The sequence below is a fragment of the Stegostoma tigrinum genome, chromosome 24 (genome assembly GCF_030684315.1).
Source record: "Stegostoma tigrinum isolate sSteTig4 chromosome 24, sSteTig4.hap1, whole genome shotgun sequence".
In the NCBI taxonomy this organism is placed as follows: domain Eukaryota; kingdom Metazoa; phylum Chordata; class Chondrichthyes; order Orectolobiformes; family Stegostomatidae; genus Stegostoma; species Stegostoma tigrinum.
The window spans coordinates 42,251,539-42,278,877 of record NC_081377.1 but is presented as its reverse complement, the minus strand read 5'-3'; the positions used below and the strand labels follow the sequence as shown (position 1 = coordinate 42,278,877).

At 43.3% G+C, this 27,339-nt stretch overlaps 1 protein-coding gene across 8 annotated transcripts in view; it reads left to right on the top strand.

The window, feature by feature from the left end:
* LOC125465086 (polycomb protein SCMH1-like) overlaps positions 1 to 27,339 on the top strand; it is a 196,811-nt gene that overhangs the window by 7,805 nt on the left and 161,667 nt on the right. For 5 of the 8 annotated variants that reach the window (XM_048558206.2, XM_048558203.2, XM_048558204.2 and 2 more), the window contains 2 exons: positions 5,696 to 5,768; positions 15,109 to 15,186. In XM_048558206.2, the coding sequence (XP_048414163.1) occupies positions 15,124 to 15,186 (63 nt within the window). In that variant the 5' untranslated portion in view covers positions 5,696 to 5,768; positions 15,109 to 15,123. Of the gene's footprint in view, positions 1 to 5,695; positions 5,769 to 14,579; positions 14,679 to 15,108; positions 15,187 to 27,339 lie in introns of all 8 variants that reach the window. The other 3 variants (XM_048558207.2, XM_048558205.2, XM_059654401.1) reach the window with 1 other exon arrangement.

The window sequence follows — 27,339 nt, the reverse complement described above, 5'->3', positions numbered from 1 at the left end:
ATTACTGAAAATAAAGGCACATTTTATTGATTCAGAGATAGTAGGAACTGCAGATGCTGGAGAATCTGAGATAACGAGGTGTAGAACTGGATGAACACAGCAGGCCAAGCAGCATCAGAGGATCTGAAATGTCATCTTTCCTGTTCCTCTGATGCTGCTTAGCCTGCTGTGGTCATCTAGGTCGACACCTTGTTATTGCACGTTGTACTGATTTGCTAGCGAGTTTTGCTTTGATTTTGCTTTCTGCACTTTTTAAAATTTCTTTATTAGAGACATGAGAAAGAACTCTGGCAGAAGTTCTGCACAGAAGATGCACACCTGAAATATATTCGTTTTCTGTTATTAGATTAGATTCCCTACAGCGTGGAAACAGGCCCTTCGGCCCAACAAGTCTACACCACCCCTTGAAGAATCCCACCCAGACCCATCTCTCTATAACCCACTCACCCCTGAACACTATGGGCAATTTAGCATGGCCAATCCACCTAGCCTGCCCGTCTTTAGACTGTGGCAGGAAACTGGAGCTCCCGGAGGAACTCCATGCAGACACGGGGAGAATGTGCAAACTCCCCTCAGACAGTCGCCCGAGGCTGGAATTGAACCTGGGTCCCTGGCGCTGTGAGGCTGCAGTGCTAACCACTGAGCCACCTGTGCCGTGTTATGCTGGAGAAAAACATGACTGGAAAAATGAGTAACTGATTTATAAAATAATTGTAGATGAGGAATTTTGTTGATATGTATTGATTCATTAGCTGTTTAAAAAATTGTCACAGGATGGGATGCTGCTGATGAGGGCCCGCATGTATTGTCTGTCTCTAGCTGACCCTTGAGAAGTTGACCCTCGAACTGTTGTCAACCATGTGCTGTTGAAGGAAACTTGGCGAGTTGCTGAACCACTCTCTAGCCGTTTGTCCCTCTTGCTGCATCTAATTGTTTTGTAAGGAATTCCAGGATTTTTTTACCTCCATCACTCTGCCCAGGCGTCCACTCCAAAAGTTGATCACATTTTGCATGAAGGTTATCCTCCTGGTAGACAGTTATAATGTAGGCATTATGAGCAAGAAGAAGACATTTAGCATCTCGCTCCTGTCTTGCCCTTCAATAAGATCCTGACTGATCTATTTCAATTACATCTTTCCATCCTAGAAATCCCTAGACTTTTTCAACGTCCCAAATTCTATTTATGTCTGTTTTGAATATACTTAGACACTGAGCATCCACATGGGATTGAAATTCCAAATATTCACAAACTTCTGAGTGAAGTTGTAACGATTGGAACATGATGGTCCGAGCATTGCTATTTCCCCCTGCTTTCTTTTAATCACCTGGGTCCATTTCATTTGGCCCTGGTGATTTATTCACTTTTAAGGAAGCTAAACCCATTAATACTTCCTGAGCACCTCAAGCTTGATTGACCAAGCCCTTATGGTGAAACTGTAGATCCTGGTTGTGATTCGCCTGAATGTTACCTTTTATAATTCCTGAGAGAAGGTGTACAAAGAGCTTGGATTAAAATATTTTTTAGAATATTCATGTATGCAGAGTGTACAAGTCTGGCACACATGTCTTCAATGACCTTATGCAGTAACTGTATTTTCAGGGAGTTTGGATTTATTTTAGTGATAACACTGCCTTTCTTAGGAACTCCATTGTCTTTACTTAGATCACATCCCAGGATCTCTGCTGTAAGCATAGAGAAGCATTTGCTAAACAAATTTGCAACCTATTCATAATTTGATGAGGTGCCAAGTTGCTTAGGGTTTTTCACTATTTCCTTTCTCACTTGCCTCCTGTACTTGATACTTCTAATGAACCCTGCTTTCCTGTTCAGTTTTTAGGTGCTCTGCAAGTTGTCTGTGCATTTGCTTTGGTTTCACTTGTCTTTACTGCATTAGGAGATGACCTTATTCTCACCCTTGCTCTCCTTAGGAGACCAATTTTGATCTCTTAGTTTGCCCTATTAGTGGGATGCCTCTGTGCGAACGTTATTTTCCTTTCCTCCACTTTGAGCAGTCTTCAGTCCAACCAATTCCACCGTAAAAGATTGTATCTTTCATGAAGTCCCTTCTCTTCTCTGTCAATATGCCTGCAGTCTGTGTTGCTGAGTTGTTCTCTGCTGCTGAGTTGCTACTGTTTCTAGTTTCTTTACTAACTCTGGGTCCCCGTGATATCCCTGATCATTGAGCTCCAGCACCAAGTGTTCCTCGTAGCAATTAGCTATTGTTGTTTCCTCTTATTGCACATGTTATAGATATCCTCGAGTACTCCTGAGAAATAGTTACATTGATATTGGAATGATCATCAGGGAGGTGGGAAAGCTCAGTGCAAAGGAGGTGACCTATAAAAAACTGACGATATTCACTGCCTATTAGCTGTGATTCGGATTCATAGTTTCTGTCCTCCGTCAAATGGATGGTCGTTATTTTTGGTACAAAAGGAATTGAGGGTCATGTAGATATTGTGGGTAGGTGGAGTGAGATCTGACCTGTGATCTCATTGAATGGTGGGGCAGGCTTGAAGGACTAAATAACCAACTCTGGCTCCTATTTCTTGAATTCTCATGTACCCTCCTTCAAATGTGAGTTTCGTAGGATCATACAATCCCTACAGTGTGGAAACAGGCCCTTCGACCCAACAAGTCCACACTGACCCTCAGAGCATCCCACCCAGACCCATCTGTCAGTATCCATCCAATCTGCGCAACCCTGAACACTACTGGGCAATTTACCATGGTCAGTCCACCTAATTTGCACACCTTTAGACTGTGGGAGGAAACCCACACAGACATGGGGAGAATGTGCAAACTCCACACGGACAATCGCCCGAGGGTGGAATCCAACCCGGACCCCTGGCACTGTGAGGCAGCAGTGCTAAGCCCTCATGTCATTGCATTGTGTAGAAATCACATTTGCACTTGAGTCTTTGAGTGCATTGTTTGCTTCTGATCTAGCCAATCTGTTTCACCCTTAGAACACTGAGACCATTTGAAATTCGAAAATGTTGCCTTAGTTAAGCTAACAGTGAAAACCAGAGTTGGAACTGGTTCCTGTCAAGTGTGTTTTGTTCAGTGCCATGTGATCCACTGGGAGGCTGGTTCACTTTTTTGTTATAAGCTGCCATGATAAATGATCATTTATTTTTCCCTTTGTTGCTGTATGGCGTGCTGAAAGTACCAACTTTTTTTCTCAGTGTCAAAATAAAGATACTGAATCCAGAAGTGTGCCTGCTCCTTTTTGCTGTTATAACTGTGTGTGTTCGGTTGCACTAAAGTTAATGACCAGGGCAGATTAATGCAATTATCCAATGACAAAGCTACTCTTGGGAGTTTCTAATAAAATGGATTTACCAAGCCATCCTCCTGTTGATACCCGACAGAATTTATGATGAAATCATGCTCTACATTTTAGCATCCTGTGTCAGATGTGTATGAATGTTTCCAGGCCATTTTCTTAGCTTAATTGTTGAGACTTGCGCAGTTTCATGTAGGGAGGGACTTGCATAAATTCAGCTCCTTTAAGTGCCCCTGGGATATGCCAGAAGTTGACTGATTGTTAACATTTCAAAAAAAGGCAATGTTATCGGGTAGTTAAATTGTTAGGAGATACCTAAGCAACAAGGTCCCATGGAATTGACTAATTTATATCATCAGTTCAAGTTTAATTTAGCCAGGGAATCTTCAGTATTTTCTCATTGAACAGTGCTTTGGAATTTTTTTTTAGATTGATCGCCTTAACATCTCAAATTTAGCGTAAATCAGTGTTGGTGTTTCATTGAACTCTCTGTCTAGATTAGTACACCAGTCCTACAGGAGAACTAGACTCTGACAGTGAGAATGCTAACACTAGACTGGCGTTTATTATGGCAGAAAATCTTGGGATGAAACTTCCAAGATTTATGCTTGTCTACGCCAGTTGACATTTAATGTTTGATCATTATAGCAGATAACTTTTTTTTTGAAACAAAGTGTCAAATCTGTTATAGTTTACAAAAAAACACTTGTGGATTTTTCACCAGAAACACTTGGGAAAGTGTTTGGATAATGGCTGAAATTAAGATATCCACACCGGTTACCTATTATAGACAAAATTGGTGAAAGATATTCAGTTCCTTTAAATTTGAATAGGAATAATTTTTCTGATACTGGGAACTTTTAGTTGGTGCAGCTTTGCTAACGCAGCCTGTTTGTAATGACTGTATTGTTAGCTCACCTCTGAACCAGTAGGACATTGGCAGTGAGAGAACCTTGGAGAAGGCGAGCCAACATGTGTTAGTGCCAAAGAAACAAACAAACTGCAGAAGCTGGAAACCAAAGTAGACAAACAGGAAGCTGGAGGAACACGGCAAGCTAGGCAGCATTTGAAGGAAAGGAGCAGGACTGAAGAAGGGTTATACCCGAAATATTGACTGCTCCTTTCCTCCAGATGTATTAGTGCCACCTCCCAGTCTGCATGAATGGAGAGTGTTAGTGATAGAAGGGCATTTAGTTTAAAATTACGTGAAGTTTTGACTTGCTGATAAGCAATAACTGCGATATTTTTGTGGTTTTGCTTTGTTTTTGTCTGCAGTGTCCAAGTTTTCTCATTATTCAGTGCTATCTTGGCCACCATTTAGCACTCATCTGTTTTTGCTCTTGAGAAAGTGGTGACTGTGATAGTGCACATGGTACAGGTACGCCCAGAGGAAAGAGATTTTGAAAGACCGACAGTGAAAGAATAGCACTATCATTCTAAGTCAGGATGGTGTACTGCTTGGAGGAGAACTTGCAGGTGATGGCATTCTCATCCACTGACTACCTTAGTCCTTCTCGATAGCAATGTTCAGGGGATTGGAAGGTGCTGCTGGAGGAGCCGCGGTAGGCTGTACAGTGTGCCTCGTAGATGCTGCCATTGTGTCGATCTTCAAGTGTTCTAAATATGATGGTGAGCAACCAACAGTGTGCAACTCCATGGCAAAGGGAAAAGTTGAAAGAGGAAGCAAGAAGCAAGTTGCCATCACTGATCTTTTTGTGACCTCAGATTTAATGTCATTCTTCTGCTTTGGAAGAAAAGAACCCAGCAGACCATTTAGCCCTTTGATGTTGTTTTGCCATTTGCTGAGATCATGGCTCATTAATGATTGACTTTGCATATTCACTTGCATCTCGTATCCTTCCATCCCTCTGCCCAAACCTGTCAATCACAATTTTGAAAGTAATAATTGATAAGCATCAATTGCTATGTAAGTGTGGATAGATCCACATGTGTTCTACACTTTACAGGAAGTTGCTTTTCTTCTCAGAAATTTTTGGGTCCGTTTTGTTTCACCATTTCGCTTGTCCTACATTCTCCAATCAATGGAAGTGGAATAGATGAAGAGAAACGGTCTTCCCCTTCATATCTTATGCTATGTTTGTCTGTTTTCTGCCCCATTCCATGTTTTGTTTCACTTGGAGGATGCGCAAGATTTATGTTTGGTCACAATAACTGCAACATTTTTCTTTTGTTTGACTTTATCTGTAATCTCCAAGTTCCTTCATTTTGCTTATTTCATACCTGACCCCAAGGAATGGATACTTTTATTCTTTATTTGTCTTCTGGTTTTTATCTTGGCTCGTGGCCATGTAAATCATGGGGACTTTGAGTCCAATTAATTGGAAGTTATTAGTTGACTCCATAATCCTCTATGCTTATTCTTTTCTTCTTTTTGTTTTTTGCAGGATTCAGATCCGAGCTGATTTGAGTCCATCGACAGCGTCTTCTGTACAATGAGAAAACCAGGACCTCAAAAAGGTGAGTGCTGGCGATTTGTGACGATAAAAGGTTCCCTGTACCAACTTGATTGTCACTAGTGATTGGCAGAGTTACAGGTTTCACAGAAAAATGGACAGAATTGCGGAATGACAAATTTGAAGTGCTGTGATCTCCAAGTGCTGAGCACAATTTCAGGGAAACGATATTGAATCTGCTTGCGAGTTGAAGTGACAGGATCTCCTTCGTATGGAGGTAAAGTCTGGATCTAATTGTTGGGGTCTGTAAATATTACATTGAAAGTAGAATTCGAGCATTCTGTGAGATAACCCTCCGTCTGGATACATGTTAGACCAATGGGTACACATACCAGGACTTATTTCTGGTGTGGTAAAGAAACAAAGGAAAGTAAATTAACCTGTAAAGGTTGTGTGTCAAATTGTTGTCAAAGTAATACAGTGTTGGTCTAAAGTAGTAGTCAGTAGGTGAGCAGATAAAATAAATGGGGGTTGAGCATGGGAGCAAAGTTTTAAACTCCTATGCAGGAAACAAATTAAACTCTTGCTAATGTATGTGTGATGGACTGCACACATGTTAATTGAGAGTTTCTGTCTTTGAGGTGAGGTGTTAAATCCTGAATTGCCTGCTCAAGAGGACATAAGCTAACTACTGAAACTGGCTGAAGGCAGAATGCCAAGTTTTACATGTGCCCTTACTGTAGTTTGTTACTCATGTAACAGGCAAAGGTTATTAACTGGTCATTCAATTATTATTTGCAGTTAAATCATGGCAATGAGGGAGGAAGAAGATTCCTGAGCCTGCAGAATGTTATTTTGGAAATAAAAATTAGTGAAGCATGGAGATGAGAAAGGAGTCATGAGAAACTGGAGACTGAGAAATAATGAGTTTAGGAGCATTGGAATGTAGTGCTGAAGAAGTTGACCAAAATGAGGAATGCAAGGCTGTGAAGCAGTTTAAACACACAAAGAGGATTAAAGTTGGAAGATCAATTAAAAAAAACAATGTAATAAGCAGAAACTGTGGTTAATGTGGCAAGAGAGAATTGGTGTGAAGTTGAATGGAGATCACTGTTTTCGATGCATTAAAGAAAGCATTGGATTGGTTGAGTCTGGATATGATGAAGAAATACATGAAGTTTTTACAACAGAGGCTGAGGTAGACAGTGATTGATGGGGGGAGAGTGGGTTGTCGTGGAGCTGGTAAAGCAATGGAGTCAAAGCCCCATTGGAGTTAAACAGGACCTTGAGGTTGTGAACAGTCCGGTTTGGGCCAAGGTGTGAGCAATTGGCAAACATTCAAGTTCACTGTGGGATTCACTGACTTTGTAGGGGGGAGTGCATTGAAGCTTACCTTGCCCACACAGCTCATGTTTGCCAATTATGTAACTAAGATAGAAAGAGGAACGGAGCAGAAATTGACCTGCAGCTGGTATAATGGTTTTTAAAAATGCTTTGTCTCTCTGATGGGTAAATTTGGATTCCAGCCAGGGCAGTCTCTAAAGCTGCACAATAGAGAAGATGATTTGGTGTAGCATGGCATTGTCAACCATGCGTAAGATTATAGAGACAGATTTGGGGGACAGCGAGCTGGTCACAGTTGGACGGTGCTTGTTATTTTTGGGCTATTTTGCTGCAGTTGAACGCCTAATTGTGGAGATTCCAGTGGGAGCAATGAGCATAGACAATAGACAATAGGTGCAGGAGTAGGCCATTTGGCCCTTTGAGCCAGCACCACCATTCATTATGATCATGGCCGATCATTCACAATCAGTATAGGTTTAGGAGTCAAATAAACATCGAAGATTTTGAGAGGTAAGGGTGAAATAACTCCATGCAGGTTAGCATCCCATCTCCAAATCACCTTTTATTTACATATGGAAAGTCCTTATCCCTGATCCAGCTCTCTGAGTCAGCTCTGACATTCCTGTTTATATGTGTCATCCAGGGCTCCCTGATTGAACCAGGGTAACAGCTCCAATTAGGGAACTCATATCCTAGAAGGTCCACTTGGCTGACCTTGTTACAATCAGTACACCCCACCCCACCAGTAAAGTTTGGGATGCAGACCTGCTTGTTTTATTATCGTCTCTCCTGGGCCATTTTTACATCAGGCCTGGTTCCTCTGACTCAGCCTCAGATACTGACGGCTTATTTCGGACCGTAGCCTGCCTCTTGCACCTGGAGAAGAAATTTGTTGTCTTCTTCAGATAATATAAAGGCATTGAGGCTGTGATATTCACTGAGTCCACCTCAGACTCTGAGGTTCCTTCGCTAGACGAAGGGGGAGAACACACGGATTCTGACAGCCTTTCTGGCTGTTCTGAGGAGCAGGATTTATTTTGCTACTGCTCTGTGTGCAAGTTTTCAGCTTTTATGTGGCCTATTGGCTTGTTCAGGAACGCCTCACCCGCCCAAACCTTGTATGGCATGGGGCCTGACCTCACTTTGATCGTGCCTCTTATCCCTATGCAGGGCCGTTCCTGTGGTTCCTTCATCAAACTTTTTCCCCTGAAATAAACTATCTCTCTCCCTTGGAGTCTTGTGTCCAGCATTGGCAGTCCCAATGCCGATTCACCATCTTTCCTCCTTGTCCAAGAAGATCAGATTTGACCTGGTGGGGAGTCGTTTCCCCATTAGCAACTCTGCTGGAGCTATCCCTGTAGTTGCATGAGGGTGGTCCTAGAATGAAATAGGAACTGGGACGGTTTTGTATTGTGTGAAGCTGGAGAGTGTTCCTTTAAAAATTGAAAGAGCTGCGGATGCTGTAAATCAGGAGCAAAAACAAAGTTGCTGGAAAACTCAGCAGGTCTGGCAGCGTCTGTGAACGAGAAAACAGGGTTAACGTTTTGGGTCCGGTGACCCTTCTTCAGAATTGGTGTTTCTTTAAGCCTGCCTTTGACGTTGGGACTGCTGTTTCTGCCAGACCATTTGATCATGGATGGAATGGAGCCGTCCTTATATGCAAAGCGCCATTCGACTTTGGGTGCTACTCAAATTCCCTGCTGGTAAATGATTGCCCATTGTCTGTAACCAACACTTCAGAGAGTCCACGTGTTGCACAAGATATTCACAACTTTTCTGCCATCGTCTCTGTGTTTGATGAATGAGCTCGATGCACATCCAACTACTTAGAGTGGGTGCCCCAAAATGATGAAGAATGTTGACCCCAGGAAAGGACCTGCATAGTTAATGTGTACTTGGCTCCAGGCTTGACCTTGAATTCCCACAAATGTGGGGGAGCTGGTGGCAATAATTCTTGTCTTTGTTGCCACTCTGTGCTCTGCCTCACTAACACGGCTCTGCCTGCATCCATTCCTGGCCACCAAATAACTTTGCACCAACATCTTCATTTTGGACATCTCTGGATGATCCCGGTGGAGTTCAGCCAGTACCTAACGGGGACCTTTGCTCGGGACGGTCGCTCTTGCTCCCTTTGATAAAGTGCCATCCTGTAATGTGATCTGGCCTGCCGGGCCGGGTGGTTTCTGTTTTGTTTGTGATGGCCATTTGGTTTCCCCTATCATCACCAGCTGCTCCTATTTTGCCAGGACCAGATCCTTTTGCGTCCACAGTCTGACATTGTCAGCGGTGACTGGAAGGGTGTCTGGAAAGTTAAAAATCAGAGTGGCAGCACGAGTGGGAGGTGGTGCGAGGCATCAGTATTTGCTGCTTGGCCTCCCAGACGGTGTTCCAACTGGTAACTGTACGCACTGCAATTTCAGCAGGGGGCTCTCATTCGTCATGAAGCTATGAGCCACAATGCCTTGTCCTCTTTGAGTAGGCCTAGCAGGGGTTTGTGGTCTGTTACTATCATGACTTTATATCTATAAAAATGGCCACCAAACCTTTCTTCTGTATCTGGGCTTATTTGTGCTGTGCACTAGGTAAAGTTCGGGAAGCATATGCTATTGGGTGGTCCTGTCTGTTGGGCTGTCTGTGAGCCAGCACTATCCCAATACCATATGGAGGCATCAGATGTCATCATCATATATCGCTTGGGATCATAGTGTGCTTGGACAAGGATAGCTGCTTCTTCACTTTCCTAAAGGCTATGAGAGCATTTCCACTGCTTTCCCTTTTTCAGTAACAGATGTCCAGCTTCGTGAAGGACTGCACCCTCACTTGTTTTGCGAATAAATCTACTGAGCGAGAGATTGGGTATTTATCTGGTCACAAGAAGTGGTTTACCATTTGTTTAAAATCTCCACAGAGGCGAACAGACCGGTCAGGCTTCATAATCGGTATGACAGTGCTGCTCATTCCGCAAACTGACCTTGTTTGATGATTCCTTCGCTTTCCAGCCTCCTGATTTCTGCCTGTACTAAGTGCCCAAAAGACAAATGGCCCTGGGCAGGCCTTGCAGAATTGTGGGATTGCTTCCTGGTCCACACGCAATGTGGACTTAGTTCCTCTGATAGTTGCTAGATCTTCCTGAAAAGTTTCTGGGTACTTAATTAGGACTTCACTCAGGCAGCCGCTTTCTAATGGAAAAGGTTTGAGTTAATCAAGGTAAATCTTTCTCAACCAAGTTCACCCCAATAGACTTGGGCCTGAGCCTTTTACTACAAGCAGTGGGAATTGAACCAGATCCTTGTCATACAAGACCAGAGCAAAGTAGTATATTTAATCTGTAGGGGTTTCCCAGTATAGGTTCTCAGTCTAGCTGAGGGGAGGATCAATAACATCTGTCATTTGAGGCAGCTTACTATCTGCATTTACCTATAAAACACTGACTGTTTCAGTGATTCGTTGGCTATGAAGAATTTTGAGGTGTCCTGAAGACTTTAAAGGTATTTTATAAGGGAATGTTTGCTTTGACCTAGCTTGTACTGCAGACACTGAATCCCACAATAAAGGTTAAAATAAAGTGTAATAATACATAAGTGGTCCACCTTACTGATGGGGACAGTTGTATTGACACTGAGGTTGGTGCAACTCAAAATAAGAACGCCATTTGTTTCGCAAATAAAAGTGAAGGAGTTGGGACTGCCAGTCACATCTAGCAGTTTTCAAATCACTATCCTTTCTCTGTTGGGCTATTATTGCATGAAATAAGTTTGGGAAATTCCAACAGGCACTGACTGACAGCACCAAACTCCCTCAAAGATAACAACGGAGAACAGTGATGCTTAACCAAACTTGCTGTTACAGATAAATAATACAGAGAGCTGCAAATGCTGGAAATCTGAAACAAACCAAAAGTACGAGAAGCCTTCAGCTCATTCAGCTTTTGTGGAGAGAGAAATGGGGTTTACGTTTTAAATCCAGTATGACCCTTCTTCAGAACTTCTGTGTTCTGAAAAAGAATCATTCTGGACTCGAAACATAAATGCTGTTTCTTTCTCCACAGAAGCTGCCAGACATGCTGAGTTTCTCCAGCCCTTGCTTCTTGTGTTGCTGTTATGGAAAGTGGACAACATTGTTACATCATCGCTCTGGCAATGGTTTTTTTTAAAATAATGACAGAGTCAAAGGACTTCAACCTGCAACTGATGTACCATGCGTAACAGTCCATGATGTGGACTGGGATAGAACTTTCAGTGGAGAGCAGTTCAATACGGGCCATGGCAGATCAGCTCTGCTTTCTGAATCTGAGCTGATTTTTCCTTAATGGAAAGGGGGGCCTCATCAACAGCTTTGTCCAGGGTGTGAAATGAGAAAACCTGTTGGTTTGGAGCATGACCACCACTTCCCTTGATCGGTACTAAAATGCTATTTTTACCCATTAAACCTAATCCATCATTATTATTGCTAGAGTGCAACACAAAATGTTGGCAAGATTAATTGATAATGATGGGTTAGGGTGAATGGGCAAAGTTAGCATTTTAGCACCGATCAAGGGAAGTGGTGGTCATGCTCAAAACCAACAGGTTTTCCCTCCCAACTTGCCTCCCCTGGGCACTGAGTGGAAGAGCAAAAATTGTATTCCTGATTAAATACATGCAGCCTTGTCAAAGGAGGGCTGTATGGGGGCAGAAAGTGCAGGTTAAGTGGGAGCCACTTCTCAGCAGGCTGAAAAATAGGCCACCTGGGCTGCAGCTGTGTTAATATTAAGAGTGTACAAACATATCCACTTTTGTGGCTCCAGAACGAGGCATGGTTTCAAGTTTAAATAGTAATGTTGGAAGGGGGAAGTTAGTAGCATCAGTGGGGTATAACTAAGTGAATCATGGACTATGAGGAATCCTGTCCAGCTTGTTTGGAAAATAATTATTCAGTGTTTCTTTACAATCTCAGATTCTATACAAATACCAGGACATGAGCTCCGAATGAAAGCAATTCATTTTTTTTGTACTGGCAATAATTTCCTTCAGGATCGAACTAGTTGTTCCGAAGGACTTGACAAAACACTGTTTTTCAATTTTGCAAGCATTCAACTGTTTTAAACAATGTTTTAAGTCATTGTTCTAATTTGAACATGTTGAACTACTCAAAATGCTCCACTACGTACACAATGAATTGTATTTGTCAAGGCATTCATGAAATTCCAAATATTTTATATTTTCACGTCAAATTTGATGTTTAATGTAGCAAATTATAATCAATTTTAAAGAACTATACAAATAAGCTACACATTTAGCCACATGTTAGGCACCAGTCAGAGTCTAGAATGTTTTCTCTTGTTAATCTGGTTTCTGGTTAACCAATGCTGTGCTGCCATTTTCCAAGAAAATACTCATCTCATCTCAGTTCAACATGGGTGTTAGGAAGAGAGGTTGGTCGCTCAGCCTTTGTGTCGTTTTTGTTGTCACTCAAATAGACTGTGGCTTGCCTACATCTCAATTCTGTTTCCCCAGCGTTTCTCCATTTACCTTGACACCGTTGCCAAATAAATACCTGCCTAAAAGCAAACTACTGCAGATGTTGGAAATCTGAAACAAACACAGAAATGTGCTGCAGAAATTCAGCAGGCCCGGAAGTATTTGTGGCGAGAGAAACGGAGTTAATATTTTGGGTCCAATTTTACTCTAACTCATTCTGAAGAAGTCATGTTCAATTCACCATTAACTGTGTTTCTGTTTTTGGATTTGCTGAGCTTCTCCAACATTCTCTGTGTTTGTTTCAAACATCTGCTTAAGAAATTTGGGGGGAAATTTTTTATTGTATTGTGCATTGTCAAGCATTGGCAACACAAAACTGTTTAAGATCATAGTTTTTAAGGCAGTGCTCCATCAACAGTGAATAGGTGGAAAATGTTCATTCTCCCAGCTTGTGCTGAGCTTTCAGGCAGTGTAGAAGTGGAATGGTGAGATTAGAACATCAACCATTCTTCCTTCTACATTTCTATACGCTGATGAATAGTCTGTGTTTGTCTCAAGAGAGTGCTGTGAGGTTTGCAATGCTCAGTTCTGATGGAACAGACCATAAGATATAGGAGCAGAAATTAGGCCGTTTGGCCCTTCGAGTCTGCTGTGCCATTTAATCATGGCTGATAAGTTCCTCAACCCCGTTCTCCCGCTTTCTCCCTGTAACCCGTGATAATCAAGAACCTATCTATCTCAGTCTTAAATGTACTCCATGACCTGGCCTCCATACCCTTCTGTGGCAGTGAATTCCATAGATTCACCACTCTCTGGCTGAAGAGGTTCCTCCTTATCTCTGTTCTAAAAGGTCTTTCCTTTACTCTAAGGCTGTGCCCTCGGGTCCTTGTCTCTCCTACTGATGGAAATACCTTTCCAACATCTACTCTGTAAGTTTCAATTAGATTCCCCCTCATCCTTCTAAACTCCAATGAGTATAGTCCCAGAGCCCTCAAACATTCCTCATATGTTAAGCTTTTCATTTCCTGGGACCATTCTCCTGAACATCCTCTGAACCAGCTCCAAGGCCAGTAATTCCTTACTGAGATATGGGGCCCAGATCTGCACACAATAACAGCTTATATCTTTGTCAAATGTTGGAACATTACTATCTGTGTAGAGGTACTGCAGTGTTGCTGGTGATTAAGAAACCATAGTCCAAGAGGTAATAATACTGTCAGCTGAAAGTACCCTGCACAATTAAATTTTAGCTTTGCAGAATTTAGAGTTTTCCGTTTTGAAGCAGCCTCCAGTAAAAATGCAAAAATATAGGAGCAGTATACAATGACCTTGACTAGGTCACTTACCCAGGTCTAACTCAATATTTTGGAATGCATAATAATGGATTTCTGGTAATTTTATCTTACTGCTGTATATAGATTTTGCCTCAAGAAGTACATATGAACTGGCCTTGTTTCTCTGTGTTGGTACACAGAAACATTGATTTTACAGTTTGTCTTCTTTCCTTGGCACACTGCTGTTGTGCTGTCACAACGCTTCATCAAAACACTAAAGATTTTTAAAGTCCATTTGCAATCTCTTTATTCCCTTATTAACAATACCTCTCATTGCCTGCTGCCACCGTCTGAACAATGGTCATCATGCAGATTATTATTTAGATTCTACGAGGTAAGAAGGTGGTCTGTAAAATCACTTCTGTCTCAGTGAAATGGGTCTATTCCATGATATGGCTAACCTTTTAATTTGTTCCTCGATGCCTCCCTTTTGGTTCCCTATAATCTACAATATGCCCAAAAGATGGATCAGGTTTAATAGACGAGGTATCAGCCAAGCTGTTAGTCGGGGAGGTTTGACCTGTTTTATTTTGTTTTCACCTTCCTTTGCCTGTCAGAGAGGTCCCTTCAAGGCCCTTGAACCAATTTCCTGAGGAAGACCTCAACTTGAATGCCAGTCAAGTCTGAGATTTGAACTGGAGTCTCTGCTTTGAGAGCCCAAGTGTTCTAATGTCGTAGATACCGCCCAAATCTAAGAGAATCCTTCATTGAAATGTTTTATGCTATTGTTTTCTGCAGTGTTTGATGTCCCATCACAGTCTGAAATTTGAGCACATCTGTCAACAGGAGTATTAACACAATCCCATCTACTGTTTGAGACATTCTCTTGAATTTAAGGTATTAAGGCAATCCTTCTTTTTAATTTGTATCTTACAGACAAGTGCAGTGGGATAGCTATGTAGCGTATTGTGACATGAATCAGGAAAACAGTCATATAGACTGTTTGCTGATCTACCTTTTTTCAACTTGAATGTTTAAGAATTTAATCGTATTCCAGAGGGATGTATCTGAGAAACAAATGCCATTTACACTTCAAGATATTGACCAGATTGCTATCAAATGCCATTGTGCACTCAGTGCAATTTTCTGGGATTGAAATGAATACTTATTGTTAAATGTGTTAACAAGTCTATTCCAACCACTGACTGCGTGAAGCCCACTTACATCAATGCAAAAGATGGATATATGAACATGCCGTTTTTCTGCACAAATTGCAGTGAGATCCAGTGACCAGAAAAGATAAGCTATTGTTTTCTTTTTGTTATAGTTATAGATTGGAAAGATGGAAAACGACAAAAGTATGCTCGGAGTGGTCGCCCATCGAATACTCCATCTCCATATCAAGGTAAATACTTCGACTTGAGTGAAATGTTACCTCGAGTATACAAGAAGGGCTGGCAAATTATTTCTAGATTGTAAATCAGTCAACCAGATAAAGTCCTTTTGTGGCATTTCTTCTGGAAAGAACAGTGCCAAGCAAAAGAGTTGTGCTTGAACAAACTGGCCTGGCATCCCACTTTTTATGGTCTGCATTGCCATGTATGCCTTACACAGAATGTTGCAGTAAATGACTTTGTGTCAGGATTTTTTTCCATAAGCTTGATAGAATTGATTCTAAACAATTGTGTATAAGTATTTCCCACCTCCCTTTATGGTGTTTCCTAGTTTCAAAAGTATTGTCCATAAATTAGGAGCTCATTGCTCTATGTAACATTCATTGAATATTTTTTTCAATAAGAGCATTACATATATTGAAGTATTGGTGATGTAATGGGACTCATACATTTTACTTTTAACTAATTTATACTTTTGAAGAGCCAAGAGACAACTTAAATTAAGGACCCTTGACATTAGGAAGTTAATTGTAATAGGGTTGATTTGTGCATAGTCTACTTTAAAACTCTCTAATCTCTCCTGTTTCTGCCTCTGTCTCTGTCCCTCGTCTCCTTTCTCTCTCTCTCTCTCTCTCTCTCTCTCTCTCTCACACTCTCTCTCTCTCTCTCTCTCTCTTTCTGACTTTCTTTATGAAGTGATTTCTTAAGAGGCCAATATCCTGTTGCCAAGCCACCCTTTACTTATGCGTGGAAACTCCTTCACATGGAACCAGTTTCCCCATAGTCAGCTCACAGTGAGCAGAACCTCTGACGCTCCTGTTTATCTGTTTGTCAGGGCTCCCTGATTGGACCAGATTAACGGCCCCAATCAGGGAACTCATATTTATGGCCAACCACATTACAATCATTACATCCCCGCCCCTCAGCGTCCGAAGACATAGGCTGGTTTGTGTATTTTTTCTTGCATATCTTCCTGGGGCATTTAACACTGGTTTAGGTTCCTCTAAGCCTGCCTCTGATACAGGTGACCTGCAAAGCACAGTGGGTCAGCTCTTGTGCTGGAGCATCTCGGAAGAAATCCATTCTCCACTTCAGGTGGCAAAGGCTTTGAGGCAGTGACATCCACCATGTCCATCTTTGATTCAGAGTGATCTTCAATGCTTGATGGAGAGGGAGAATGCTTGGGTTCCAGAAAGTTTGTTGATGAGCTAGACATGTTTTGCTCCTGCACCATTTGCGAGTTTACAGTTTATGTATGGGCCGTGTGCTCATTCAGGACCATTGCACCTACTCGAACTTTACACATCACTGGCCCCAACTTTGCATTGACCATGCATACCCATGCAGGGCCATTCCTGTGGTTCCTACACCAAACTTCATCCACTGAAGTAAACTGTCTCTCTTGCTTAGCGGAATCTTATCTGGCACTGGCGTTCCCAATGCAATTTCAACGCCCGCTCTCCCCCAGATCCAGGAAGACCAGATTTAACCTGGTGCGGGGTCTTCCACCCATTAACAACTCTGCTGGAGTTATACCTGTCATTGCATGAGGGGTGGTCCGATAGTAAAATAGGAGCCGGGACAAAAACAGAAATTGCTGTCAAAGCTCAGCAGGTCTGACAGCATCAGTGAAGAGAAATCAGAGTTAACGTTTTGGATCTGGTGACCCTGCCTCGGGAACCGGGGCAGCTTGTTATCTAGTGAATCTGCAGACCGTTTTTATAAGCCTGCCTTCAAAGATTGGACTGCCCTTTCTGCCAGACCATTGGATGAAGGATGGTATGGAACTGTCCTTTTATGACAAATACCATTTGACTTTAGAAAATACTTACATCATCTGGGGGAAGGAATTTAAGTATTTTCTAAAGTCAAATGGTATTTGTTATAAAAGGACAGTTCCATACCATCCTTCACCCAATGGTCTGGCAGAAAGGGCAGTCCAATCTTTGAAGGCAGGCTTATAAAAACGGTCTGCAGAGTCACTAGATAACAAGCTGCCCCGGTTCCCGAGGCAGGGTCACCAGATCCGAAATGTTAACTCTGTTTTTCTCTTCATAGGTGCTGCCAGACCTGCTGAGCTTTTCCAGCAACTTTGGCTCAGTGGTCACAGATAATGGTAAATTCCTTCCCTCAGAAGACGTACCATTATCTGTGACCACTGAGCCTATGAATGGACCTGCAAAGTTGACAGGTAACAGAGTCTGGGGTTTGCCTGGCCATTTCCACGATTGTGGGGGAGCAGCTCGTGGCAATCCTTGTACTTGTTGGCACTCTGGGCACTGCTTCACCAACTGGCTATGCCTTCATCCAGTCCTGACCACCAGACATAACCTCTCGCCAACATCTTCATCTTGAAAATCCCTGGATGACCCCGGTGGAGTTCAACTAATACTTGTCCCAGGCAAAGGTCACTGCCAATCACTCTTGCTCCCCGTAATAATCTGCCATCTGCCTGTATTGTGTTCCGGCCTCTCTAGGCCCAAAAAGGGTTTGATTTTGGTTGTCAGGAACAAAAACAAAGTTGCTGGAAAAACTCAGCAGGTCTGGCACAACCTATGAAGGGAAAAACAGAGTTAACGTTTCGGGTCAGGTGACCCTTCCTCAGAATAGATGGGCCTTTCGTTTCCCCCATCACCACCAGCTATTTCAGTTTTGCTAGGACCTAAATTCCTGCTTCCAAAGTCAGCTGTGACTGGAAGTTTGTCCAGAAAATAGAAAACCATTACAAACTCTTCCGGTGGGTTTATCTCCCAGTGGGAGATGGTTCAGTGCATCCACATTTGCTGCTTGGCCTCCCATACAGTGTTCCAGCCTGTAATTATACCCATTTAGTATTGGAACCCACTGCTGAACTTGGCTTGACTCTATCGGCGACACTGCCTTGACATCTTTTGTGGTTTGTTATTTTTACAAATTTACATCTGTTAAAGTATTAGTGGAACTTGCTGACTCCAAATATGACCGCCAAACCTTCCTTCTCTATCTGGGCATATATTCATTCTGCATGAACCTAAGTTCTGGATACACATGCTGTTGGAAGTTCCTTTCCGTTGGGCCAACTATGAGCGAACGTTACCCCGATGCTGTCTGGGGAGGCATCTCATGTCAATACCAGATCTCACTTGGGATCAAGTGTGCTGACCTCGTTACAATCAGTTCTTTTTCTGTCTCTTCTGTCTTTCTCTTTTCTCTCTGCCTCTGCTCTATCTCTTTCTAGCTCTCTGTCTCTTTCCCACTTTCTATTTAGTACCGCATACCTGCATATTCTGTTGATTTTCTTTTTCTCTTTTGGTTCATGATTCAATTTAAAATAATCAGTACCTCAATGGCATGCAGTGATTACCGTAGCTCATTTCAGCTGATCTCTGCAGCGACTCTACTCAAATAAGGTAGTTGTTTCTGGGACAGAAGGAACTGCAGATGCTGGATAATCTGAGATAACATCCTCCTCTGAAGCTGCTTGGCCTGCTGTGTTCATCCAGCTCCACACTTTGTTATCATAGTTGTTTCTGGAGTTCTTTGAGGGAGCTTGTTCATCTCTGCTTCCAAACAGAATTGTACTGGGACATACAGAGACTTGAATACTTTATGGGGGAGTATTTTGTTGGAGGATGATGTTAGCAAAGTGATAATATCATTGTCCTGGGAAAACAGATGGATGCATTTCAGATCCCCGCTGGTGAAATTTAAATTCATGTGATACAAACTGGAATTGAAATCAAGTCTCAGTTTATTTTTAAAAAAATGTTTGGGCAGCATGGTAGCTCAGTGGTTAGCACTACTGCCTCAAAGCTCCAGGACCTGGGTTCAATTCAAGCCTGGGGCAACTGTCTGTGTGGAGTTTGCACACTCTTCCCGTGTCTGCATGAGTTTCCTCCAGGTGCTCCAGTTTCCTCCCACAGCCCAAAGATGTGAGGATTAGATATATTGGCCGTAGTGTACAGGGATGTGCAGCCTAGGTTGATCAGCCATGGGAAATGCAGGGTTACAGGGATAGCGTGGGTCTGGGTATGATGCTCTTTGGAGGGTCAGTGCAGTTTTGATGGGCTTTCCCAGCTGGGAAAACATACTGACACTTCATTGGAGGCTGTGCTGAGGATGCTACCAACCATGGTGACGAAACTTGTGCGAAACAAGAAACCAGCTCAGCGAGCCAACCAACTTCAACAACCCGAATGGCTTCTATTTGCACTGTAGAGATTCTATATAAAAAAAATTATTATATCCTCATTAATAACCTGTAGGGAAGGAAGTCTGCTACCCTTACCTGGCCTGTCCTACCTATGACTCCAGACCCACTATAATGTAGTCAACTCCTAACTGCTATCTGAAATGGCCTGGCAAGCCACTCAAATCAAGAGAAATTAGGCTTGGATAGCAAAAGCTGCCCTTGCCAGATATACCCGTAAAACAGTGAAAAATTAGCACTTTACCAGTGGAGCCATTAAATTTCATTTTTTAACTTCTTTCTTATAAAAATAAGGGCTTATTAGAAACTTACATCACAGCTGTTTGATGCTATTAGTTTTAATGAATCATCAAAAGTGTCTTAGAATGTCACATCACTGCATCTCTGTAGCTATAATTATTTTTGCCTGCTAGAGATTTACTGGAAAGAATTTGATTTACTTAAGTTGCATGGTGAATGATGACGATAATTGTCTATTTTGGTAAAGATGGTGTGATTGAAGAAAGATTTGATTTTGGTCTTGAGTTCACTAGTTTCTTTTTTAATTTTTGTTTTGATTCCAACAAATCAACTGTTAAGTCTATCACATCTTGTAGATATTGTACCTCAAATCATCATCTGAAACCTGGGTAATATTGACCTCCCAAATCATAACAACACATTTCTATAAGGCCTCAATGAATTACGGGTTTCAGCTGAATCTTTGAGTGTTCTGTTATAGGAAGAGCTGTATATCAGGCATTTGGGGCAAAAGGTTATGTTGGCTCTGTCAAATTAATTGTCTGCTGGATTGTAGGAGTTATGCCAACATTTGGTCTTTTAAACAAACGTATGAAAGTGCTGAATCAATTTGAACAGCAATGTCAGTGCCTGAGTGCCAACTGAATATTTATTCATCAGGCAATCAATTCATGTGTTTTAATTTTCCTTTTTAAAAGTTGAAACATTTTATGAGGCAGGAGTGAGCTTGATACTGGACCAAGATGGAACATTTAGCACTGAAGTTAAATGCATAGTGTGACTGATTGAACTTGTTACAATTTTTGAGATTTCACATGCCATGCCATTCATTTATCTTGTGCTCACAATTCAAGTTTCATGTGCAATATTACTATCAAGTCTTATTATGTGTTGGCTTTTCTATTTGAAGTGTTTGCAGGCTGACAATTTTTTTCTTCTCTTGATTTTATTTTTTCTTAAACGTATGAGTAGTTGGAAATGTCTAATTTTTAAATTGTTTCTTCACTTGTGTTTGCTTTCACTGACTTTTCCTTCCTCTGCTGTGATCTAAAAGGCTCTGTGAAGTGGTACCTTGTAATACTTTGTCTCTAATATCCCAACCCCAGTAATAGGATCCTCATTTCTTTTCTTTCGTGCTGTTCAGTAAATGCAGTCTTTTCAAGGCCCTGTCCTCTCCATCCTTGAATAATGTGCCAGTTTAATAGGTAAGGGCTGCCCACTTTGTTCACCAGAGGATGCCTCAGTTTTGAAACGTCACCCTACATTAGGAAGCAGAGTTTGTTCCATTCCTGCATAACGCCAGAGGGATGGAAGCAGCGTTTCATGACTGTTGCTGTATTCAGCAGAAAATGAATAACTTCAACAACAGGACAGCAATAGCACTGCTGCCTCACAGCTCCAGGGACCCGGTTCGATTCCACCCTCAGGTGATTGTCTGTGTGGAGTTTGCACATTCTCCCTGTGTCTGCGTGGGTTTCCTCCAGGTGCTCTGGTTTTCTCCCACAGTCCAAAGATGTGCAGGCTTGGTGGATTATCCTTGGAGAATGCAAGGTTACAGGGATAGGGTGGGGGGAGTGTTGGGTCTAAGTGGGATATGCTTCGGAGGGTTGGAGTGCATCCGACAGGCCAAATGGCTTGTTTTGTCACTGAGTGGGGTTTCTATGAACGACAGCTTAGATTTGCAGAGTGAGAAACAGTGAAAGATCATTGGCCTGTTGTGTTTAGTCTGTTCGAGTTTCCACAGAAGCTGCAAGTCAAGCTGAGTAATTCAAGAATTTTCAGTTCTTATTTCAGGTCTCTAGCATTGGTATTATTTTGTTTGAACAATTTTTATTTATATCATGAAGTATTCCAAGGCACTTTACAGGAGCTCTATAAAATAAAATGTGGCACTGAGCTGCAGAAGTAGAGATTAGAACAGGTGAACTAAATCAAGTTCAGAAATGTTGGTTTGAAGCATCTTAAAGTGGAAAGCAAGGCCAAGAGATGTAGGGAGGGAATTTCACAGCTTGGGGCTTTGACTATTGAAGGGATCAATATCAATGGTGGAATGATTGTAATGGGTTCACAAGAGGTCAGAATTAGATGAGTTTCAGCATCTGAGGGTGTTAGGGCTGGAGGAGTTTACAGAAATGGGGATCTGAAAACACGTCTTCACAGCAAGACCTATGCTCGTCCAGGAATCAGTGGAGGTCAGTTTATAAAGTGTTATCTAGTATTTGTTTGCTGTGTATTGATCCTGAGTGGGAACTTTGGTACACCAGTTGGTACGGCAGTTCGAAGTCAAAAGTTTGGTGTCAGACTTTCCGAGATTCAAACCTGCATTTAAAACAAAAAACGTCATCACTTGTGCCTTACCTATAATTCTGACCTTGATGTTACTCCTGTCTTTCTTTACAACTTGCCATTTACCCTCTGCCAGCATGAATTTATGGAATCCGTGAGGGAACAGGGAAATGAAACAGAGGAGCTATTTACATTTGGCAAAATGAATGCTATGGTTTTCTTTCTTTATTAACCTGACATGCTGTCTTCAAATTTTGTAACTTTTCCGGTAGGATGGGGAGGAGTTGGTCTACTGGTATTATTGTTGGTCAGTTAATCTAGAGACTTGCATAATGTTCTGGGGAAGTGGTTCAAATCCCACCGTGGCAGAAAGTTGCATTTAAGTTCAGTAAAAATCTGGAATTGTGTCTAATGATGACTATAAATGCATTGTCCATCATCAGGAAAAACCCATCTGGTTCATTAGTGCCTTTAGGGAAAGAAACTGCCATCCTTACCTGGTCTGGCCGACATGTGACTCCAGATACACAGTGATTTAGTTGAATCTTGGTTAATCTCAAGGCAATTAGGATGGATAATAAATGCTGGCCTGAATAATTTTTGTTTAGAAAAGGCCCATGAATGAATCAGAAATAATTGAAAATGTGAAGGAAGGCTTTTTGTTCATAAATTCATAATGATTTTATTCTCCTGCCTGAGTTAATTTGCATGGGGATTAGTAGATTGGCTCACAGACCAGTCTGCTTCAACCTAGTTAGAATCATACAGTACAGAAGAGGTCCTTTGGCCCATCAGTTCTGCACCTATTACCTACTACCTACGCTAATCCCACTTAGCAGCACATAGCTTACAGCCTTGAATGATTTGACACTTTAAATGCTCATCCAAATACTTTTAAAAGTTTGTGAGATTCCCTGCCTCAACTATCTGCCCACACCACCTCGTTCCCCCAGTGCAATCCAGACACCCACCACACTCTAGGTTTAAATAAAAGGTTCTCTGCAAGCCTTTCCCCTCCACCCCCCACCTTCCCCCCCACACCTCCTGCCTTTCAATTGAAAATTGTGCTCCCTTGTTATTGACCCTTTGACTAAGGGGGAACAGTTGCTTTCTATCCATCCTGTGCATGCCCCTCATATTCTTATACCCCTGTATCAGGTCCCCCCCTCAACTTTCTGTGCTCCATAAAAAGCAAGCCAAGCTTATCCAGTCTCTCTCCATCGCTAAAATGCTCAATCCCAGGCAACACCCATTACTCAAAGGAAGCCTTGCTTTCTGACTTAGTGGATCTGAAAAAACAGAAGGTAAAATATTTGGGCCTAGATTTTGGGATTTGTCCTAGCTGGACAAGTTATACCTGAACAGACCTGGATCTGTTTGGGACGGTTTAAACGAACACATCAGAGGTGTGGGTATCTTGAGAGAAGAATAAAAGGTAACATTGAGGTATGCAAAGTACTGGGAAGGGTGGCGCAGTGGCTCAGCACTGCTGCCTCACACTGCCAGGACACAGGTTCAATTCCATCTTTGGGCAGTTGTGTGGAGTTGCATGAGTACATGTGTCTGCATGGGTTTCCTTTGGGCGCTCTGGTTTCCTACCACAGTCCAGAGATGTGCCTGTTAGGTGGATTGGCCATGCTAAGTTGCCCATAGTCTCCAGGGATGTGCAGGCTTGGTGGGTTAGCCACAGGAAAGGTGGGGTTATAGGACAGGGAGGTGGGTCTGGGATGTTGTTTAGAGGGGCAGCGTCGATTGGCCGATTGGCCTGCTTTGTTACTGTAGGGATTCTGTGGTAGATGGCACTAAGATAGAGAATAGCAAAGAACCAGCTGAGGCAGAAAATCAGAAAGTAATGACGCATAAATCTGGGATACACTGCATGGACGAGAATAAATGGAATATAGTTAATGCAGTTGGCGAGAACTGGTACAGATTGCCATCTGGGACTATGATACGGTGGTAGTAACAGATATCTGGCTTAAGGCAACTTAACAAAATGCAGCACATGATTTTTGTGTTTCAAAACTTCCCTGGTATTTCTGTCACAACAAGCCAACTTCTGTTTTCAGTTTATCATCAAGAGTTAAGATGATTGTTTCAGTCGAAACAATGAGCAGGGCCATGGGGTAAAGGTGAGAGAATGACAATGACGTAAAATAAGCCAAAGAGCCAGGGTGGGCATGACAGGCTTGAATGGTCGTATTCTAACGAGCAAGTCAGATTTCAGGGTGCTGGGATGCATTAACACTACATTGATCTTGCTGTTCTGCTTCCACAAACCCCAAGAGCAGGAGGATGACCTTTTTTTTAGGCTAGTTTATTTTCATTCCCAATTGGTACTAAATCAAAAGGGACGTGTAGTCTCTGTTACTTCGAATTTAAGCTGAAATCATTCTTGCTCTGAGATTAAGTTCCAATCGCTGCATCCGTGGCCATTTGTTTTCATTTGGACTTCAGAACTATTTGCAATCCCGAAGATTAGGTGCCCCATGTTATGTGGAAGTTTACTGCAAGGAAGAAAGCACTCTGCTCCCATGTGTGGTTTGATTTTAATCTTTAAAAAAGTTATTCATGCTGAAAGTGGTTTTAGAGTAATACCACTGTGTTACTTGACTATTCAAATTGATTGTTATAATGATTATTTATGGGAGATTGTAAGGATCTGTTCATTATAGAAAAGCTGGTTTATTCATTGTGAGAATATACAGGCGGTTCTGTCTCATTGCTCTAAGTGAACTGAAATCTGAGAGGGAACATTTAAGCTCGCATATGAAATAGGCTTTGTCAGCATTCTGGCTGGATATCTGAAAGATAAAATCTATGTTCAATATTTTCTACTGGAAAGTAGACCCACCTAAACCATATATACGCTACTTCTAAGAGCAGGCTTTTTGCTTCTGCAGTTTGCTATTGAGTAAGGAGATTTACTACCGAGGCAGTTTGCCATGCTGGTCATTTTTCATTGAGGCTACTCAGATGAGGAAAATTTCTTTTCATGTTCTTTTAATACTATGTAAAATTGAACAGTTGGAAATTTTCATGTGTAGGCCATTTTTGAAAATTAATGAATGCTGGAGAAACAGTGAAGGCCAGTCTGTCCTAGCAAGGTGTTTGCATGGTTTGTCGGGGATGGTTCAAACAAACTCATTTGTGGGTGGGGATGCACAGAAGAGAGTGGTAGGAAGTAATAAAATGTGAGGCTGGATGAACACAGCAGGCCAAGCAGCATCTCAGGAGCACAAAAGCTGACGTTTCGGGCCTAGACCCTTCATCAGAGAGGGGGATGGGGAGAGGGAACTGGAATAAATAGGGAGAGAGGGGGAGGCGGACCGAAGATGGAGAGTAAAGAAGATAGGTGGAGAGAGTGTAGGTGGGGAGGTAGGGAGAGGATAGGTCAGTCCAGGGAAGACGGACAGGTCAAGGAGGCGGGATGAGGTTAGTAGGTAGCTGGGGGTGCGGCTTGGGGTGGGAGGAAGGGATGGGTGAGAGGAAGAACCGGTTAGGGAGGCAGAGACAGGTTGGACTGGTTTTGGGATGCAGTGGGTGGGGGGGGAAGAGCTGGGCTGGTTGTGTGGTGCAGTGGGGGGAGGGGACGAACTGGGCTGGTTTAGGGATGCAGTAGGGGAAGGGGAGATTTTGAAGCTGGTGAAGTCCACATTGATACCATATGGCTGCAGGGTTCCCAGGCGGAATATGAGTTGCTGTTCCTGCAACCTTCGGGTGGCATCATTGTGGCACTGCAGGAGGCCCATGATGGACATGTCATCTAGAGAATGGGAGGGGGAGTGGAGTGGAAATGGTTTGCGACTGGGAGGTGCAGTTGTTTGTTGCGGACTGAGCGGAGGTGTTCTGCAAAGCGGTCCCCAGGCCTCCGCTTGGTTTCCCCAATGTAGAGGAAGCCGCACCGGGTACAGTGGATGCAGTATACCACATTGGCAGATGTGCAGGTGAACCTCTGCTTAATGTGGAATGTCATCTTGGGGCCTGGGATGGGGGTGAGGGAGGAGGTGTGGGGACAAGTGTAGCATTACTTGCGGTTGCAGGTGAAGGTGCCGGGTGTGGTGGGGTTGGAGGGCAGTGTGGAGCGAACAAGGGAGTCACGGAGAGAGTGGTCTCTCCGGAAAGCTGACAGGGGAGGGGATGGAAAAATGTCTTGGGTGGTGGGGTCGGATTGTAAATGGTCCAGTCTCCATCTCAGGCAACCAGCTTGTAACTGATGTCAATTTCAAGCCTACCGACTCCCACAGCTACCTGGAATACACCTCCTCCCACCCACCCTCCTGCAAAAATTCCATCCCCTATTCCCAATTCCTCCGCCTCCGCCGCATCTGCTCCCACGATAAGACATTCCACTCCCGCACATCCCAGATGTCCAAGTTCTTCAAGGACCGCAACTTTCCCCCCACAGTGATCGAGAACGCCCTTGACCGCGTCTCCCGTATTTCCCGCAACACATCCCTCACACCCCGCCCCCGCCACAACCGCCCCAAGAGGATCCCCCTCGTTCTCACACACCACCCTACCAACCTCCGGATACAACGCATTATCCTCCGACACTTCCGCCATTTACAATCCGACCCCACCACCCAAGACATTTTTCCATCCCCTCCCCTGTCAGCTTTCCGGAGAGACCACTCTCTCCGTGACTCCCTTGTTCGCTCCACACTGCCCTCCAACCCCACCACACCCGGCACCTTCCCCTGCAACCGCAGGAAATGCTACACTTGTCCCCACACCTCCTCCCTCACCCCCATCCCAGGCCCCAAGATGACATTCCACATTAAGCAGAGGTTCACCTGCACATCTGCCAATGTGGTATACTGCATCCACTGTACCCGGTGCGGCAACCTCTACATTGGGGAAACCAAGCGGAGGCTTGGGGACCGCTTTGCAGAACACCTCCGCTCAGTCCGCAACAAACAACTGCACCTCCCAGTCGCAAACCATTTCCACTCCACTCCCCCTCCCATTCTCTAGATGACATGTCCATCATGGGCCTCCTGCAGTGCCACAATGATGCCACCCGAAGGTTGCAGGAACAGCAACTCATATTCCGCCTGGGAACCCTGCAGCCATATGGTATCAATGTGGACTTCACCAGCTTCAAAATCTCCCCTTCCCCTACTGCATCCCTAAACCAGCCCAGTTCGTCCCCTCCCCCCACTGCACCACACAACCAGCCCAGCTCTTCCCCCCCCACCCACTGCATCCCAAAACCAGTCCAACCTGTCTCTGCCTCCCTAACCGGTTCTTCCTCTCACCCATCCCTTCCTCCCACCCCAAGCCGCACCCCCAGCTACCTACTAACCTCATCCCACCTCCTTGACCTGTCCGTCTTCCCTGGACTGACCTATCCCCTCCCTACCTCCCCACCTACACTCTCTCCACCTATCTTCTTTACTCTCCATCTTCGGTCCGCCTCCCCCTCTCTCCCTATTTATTCCAGTTC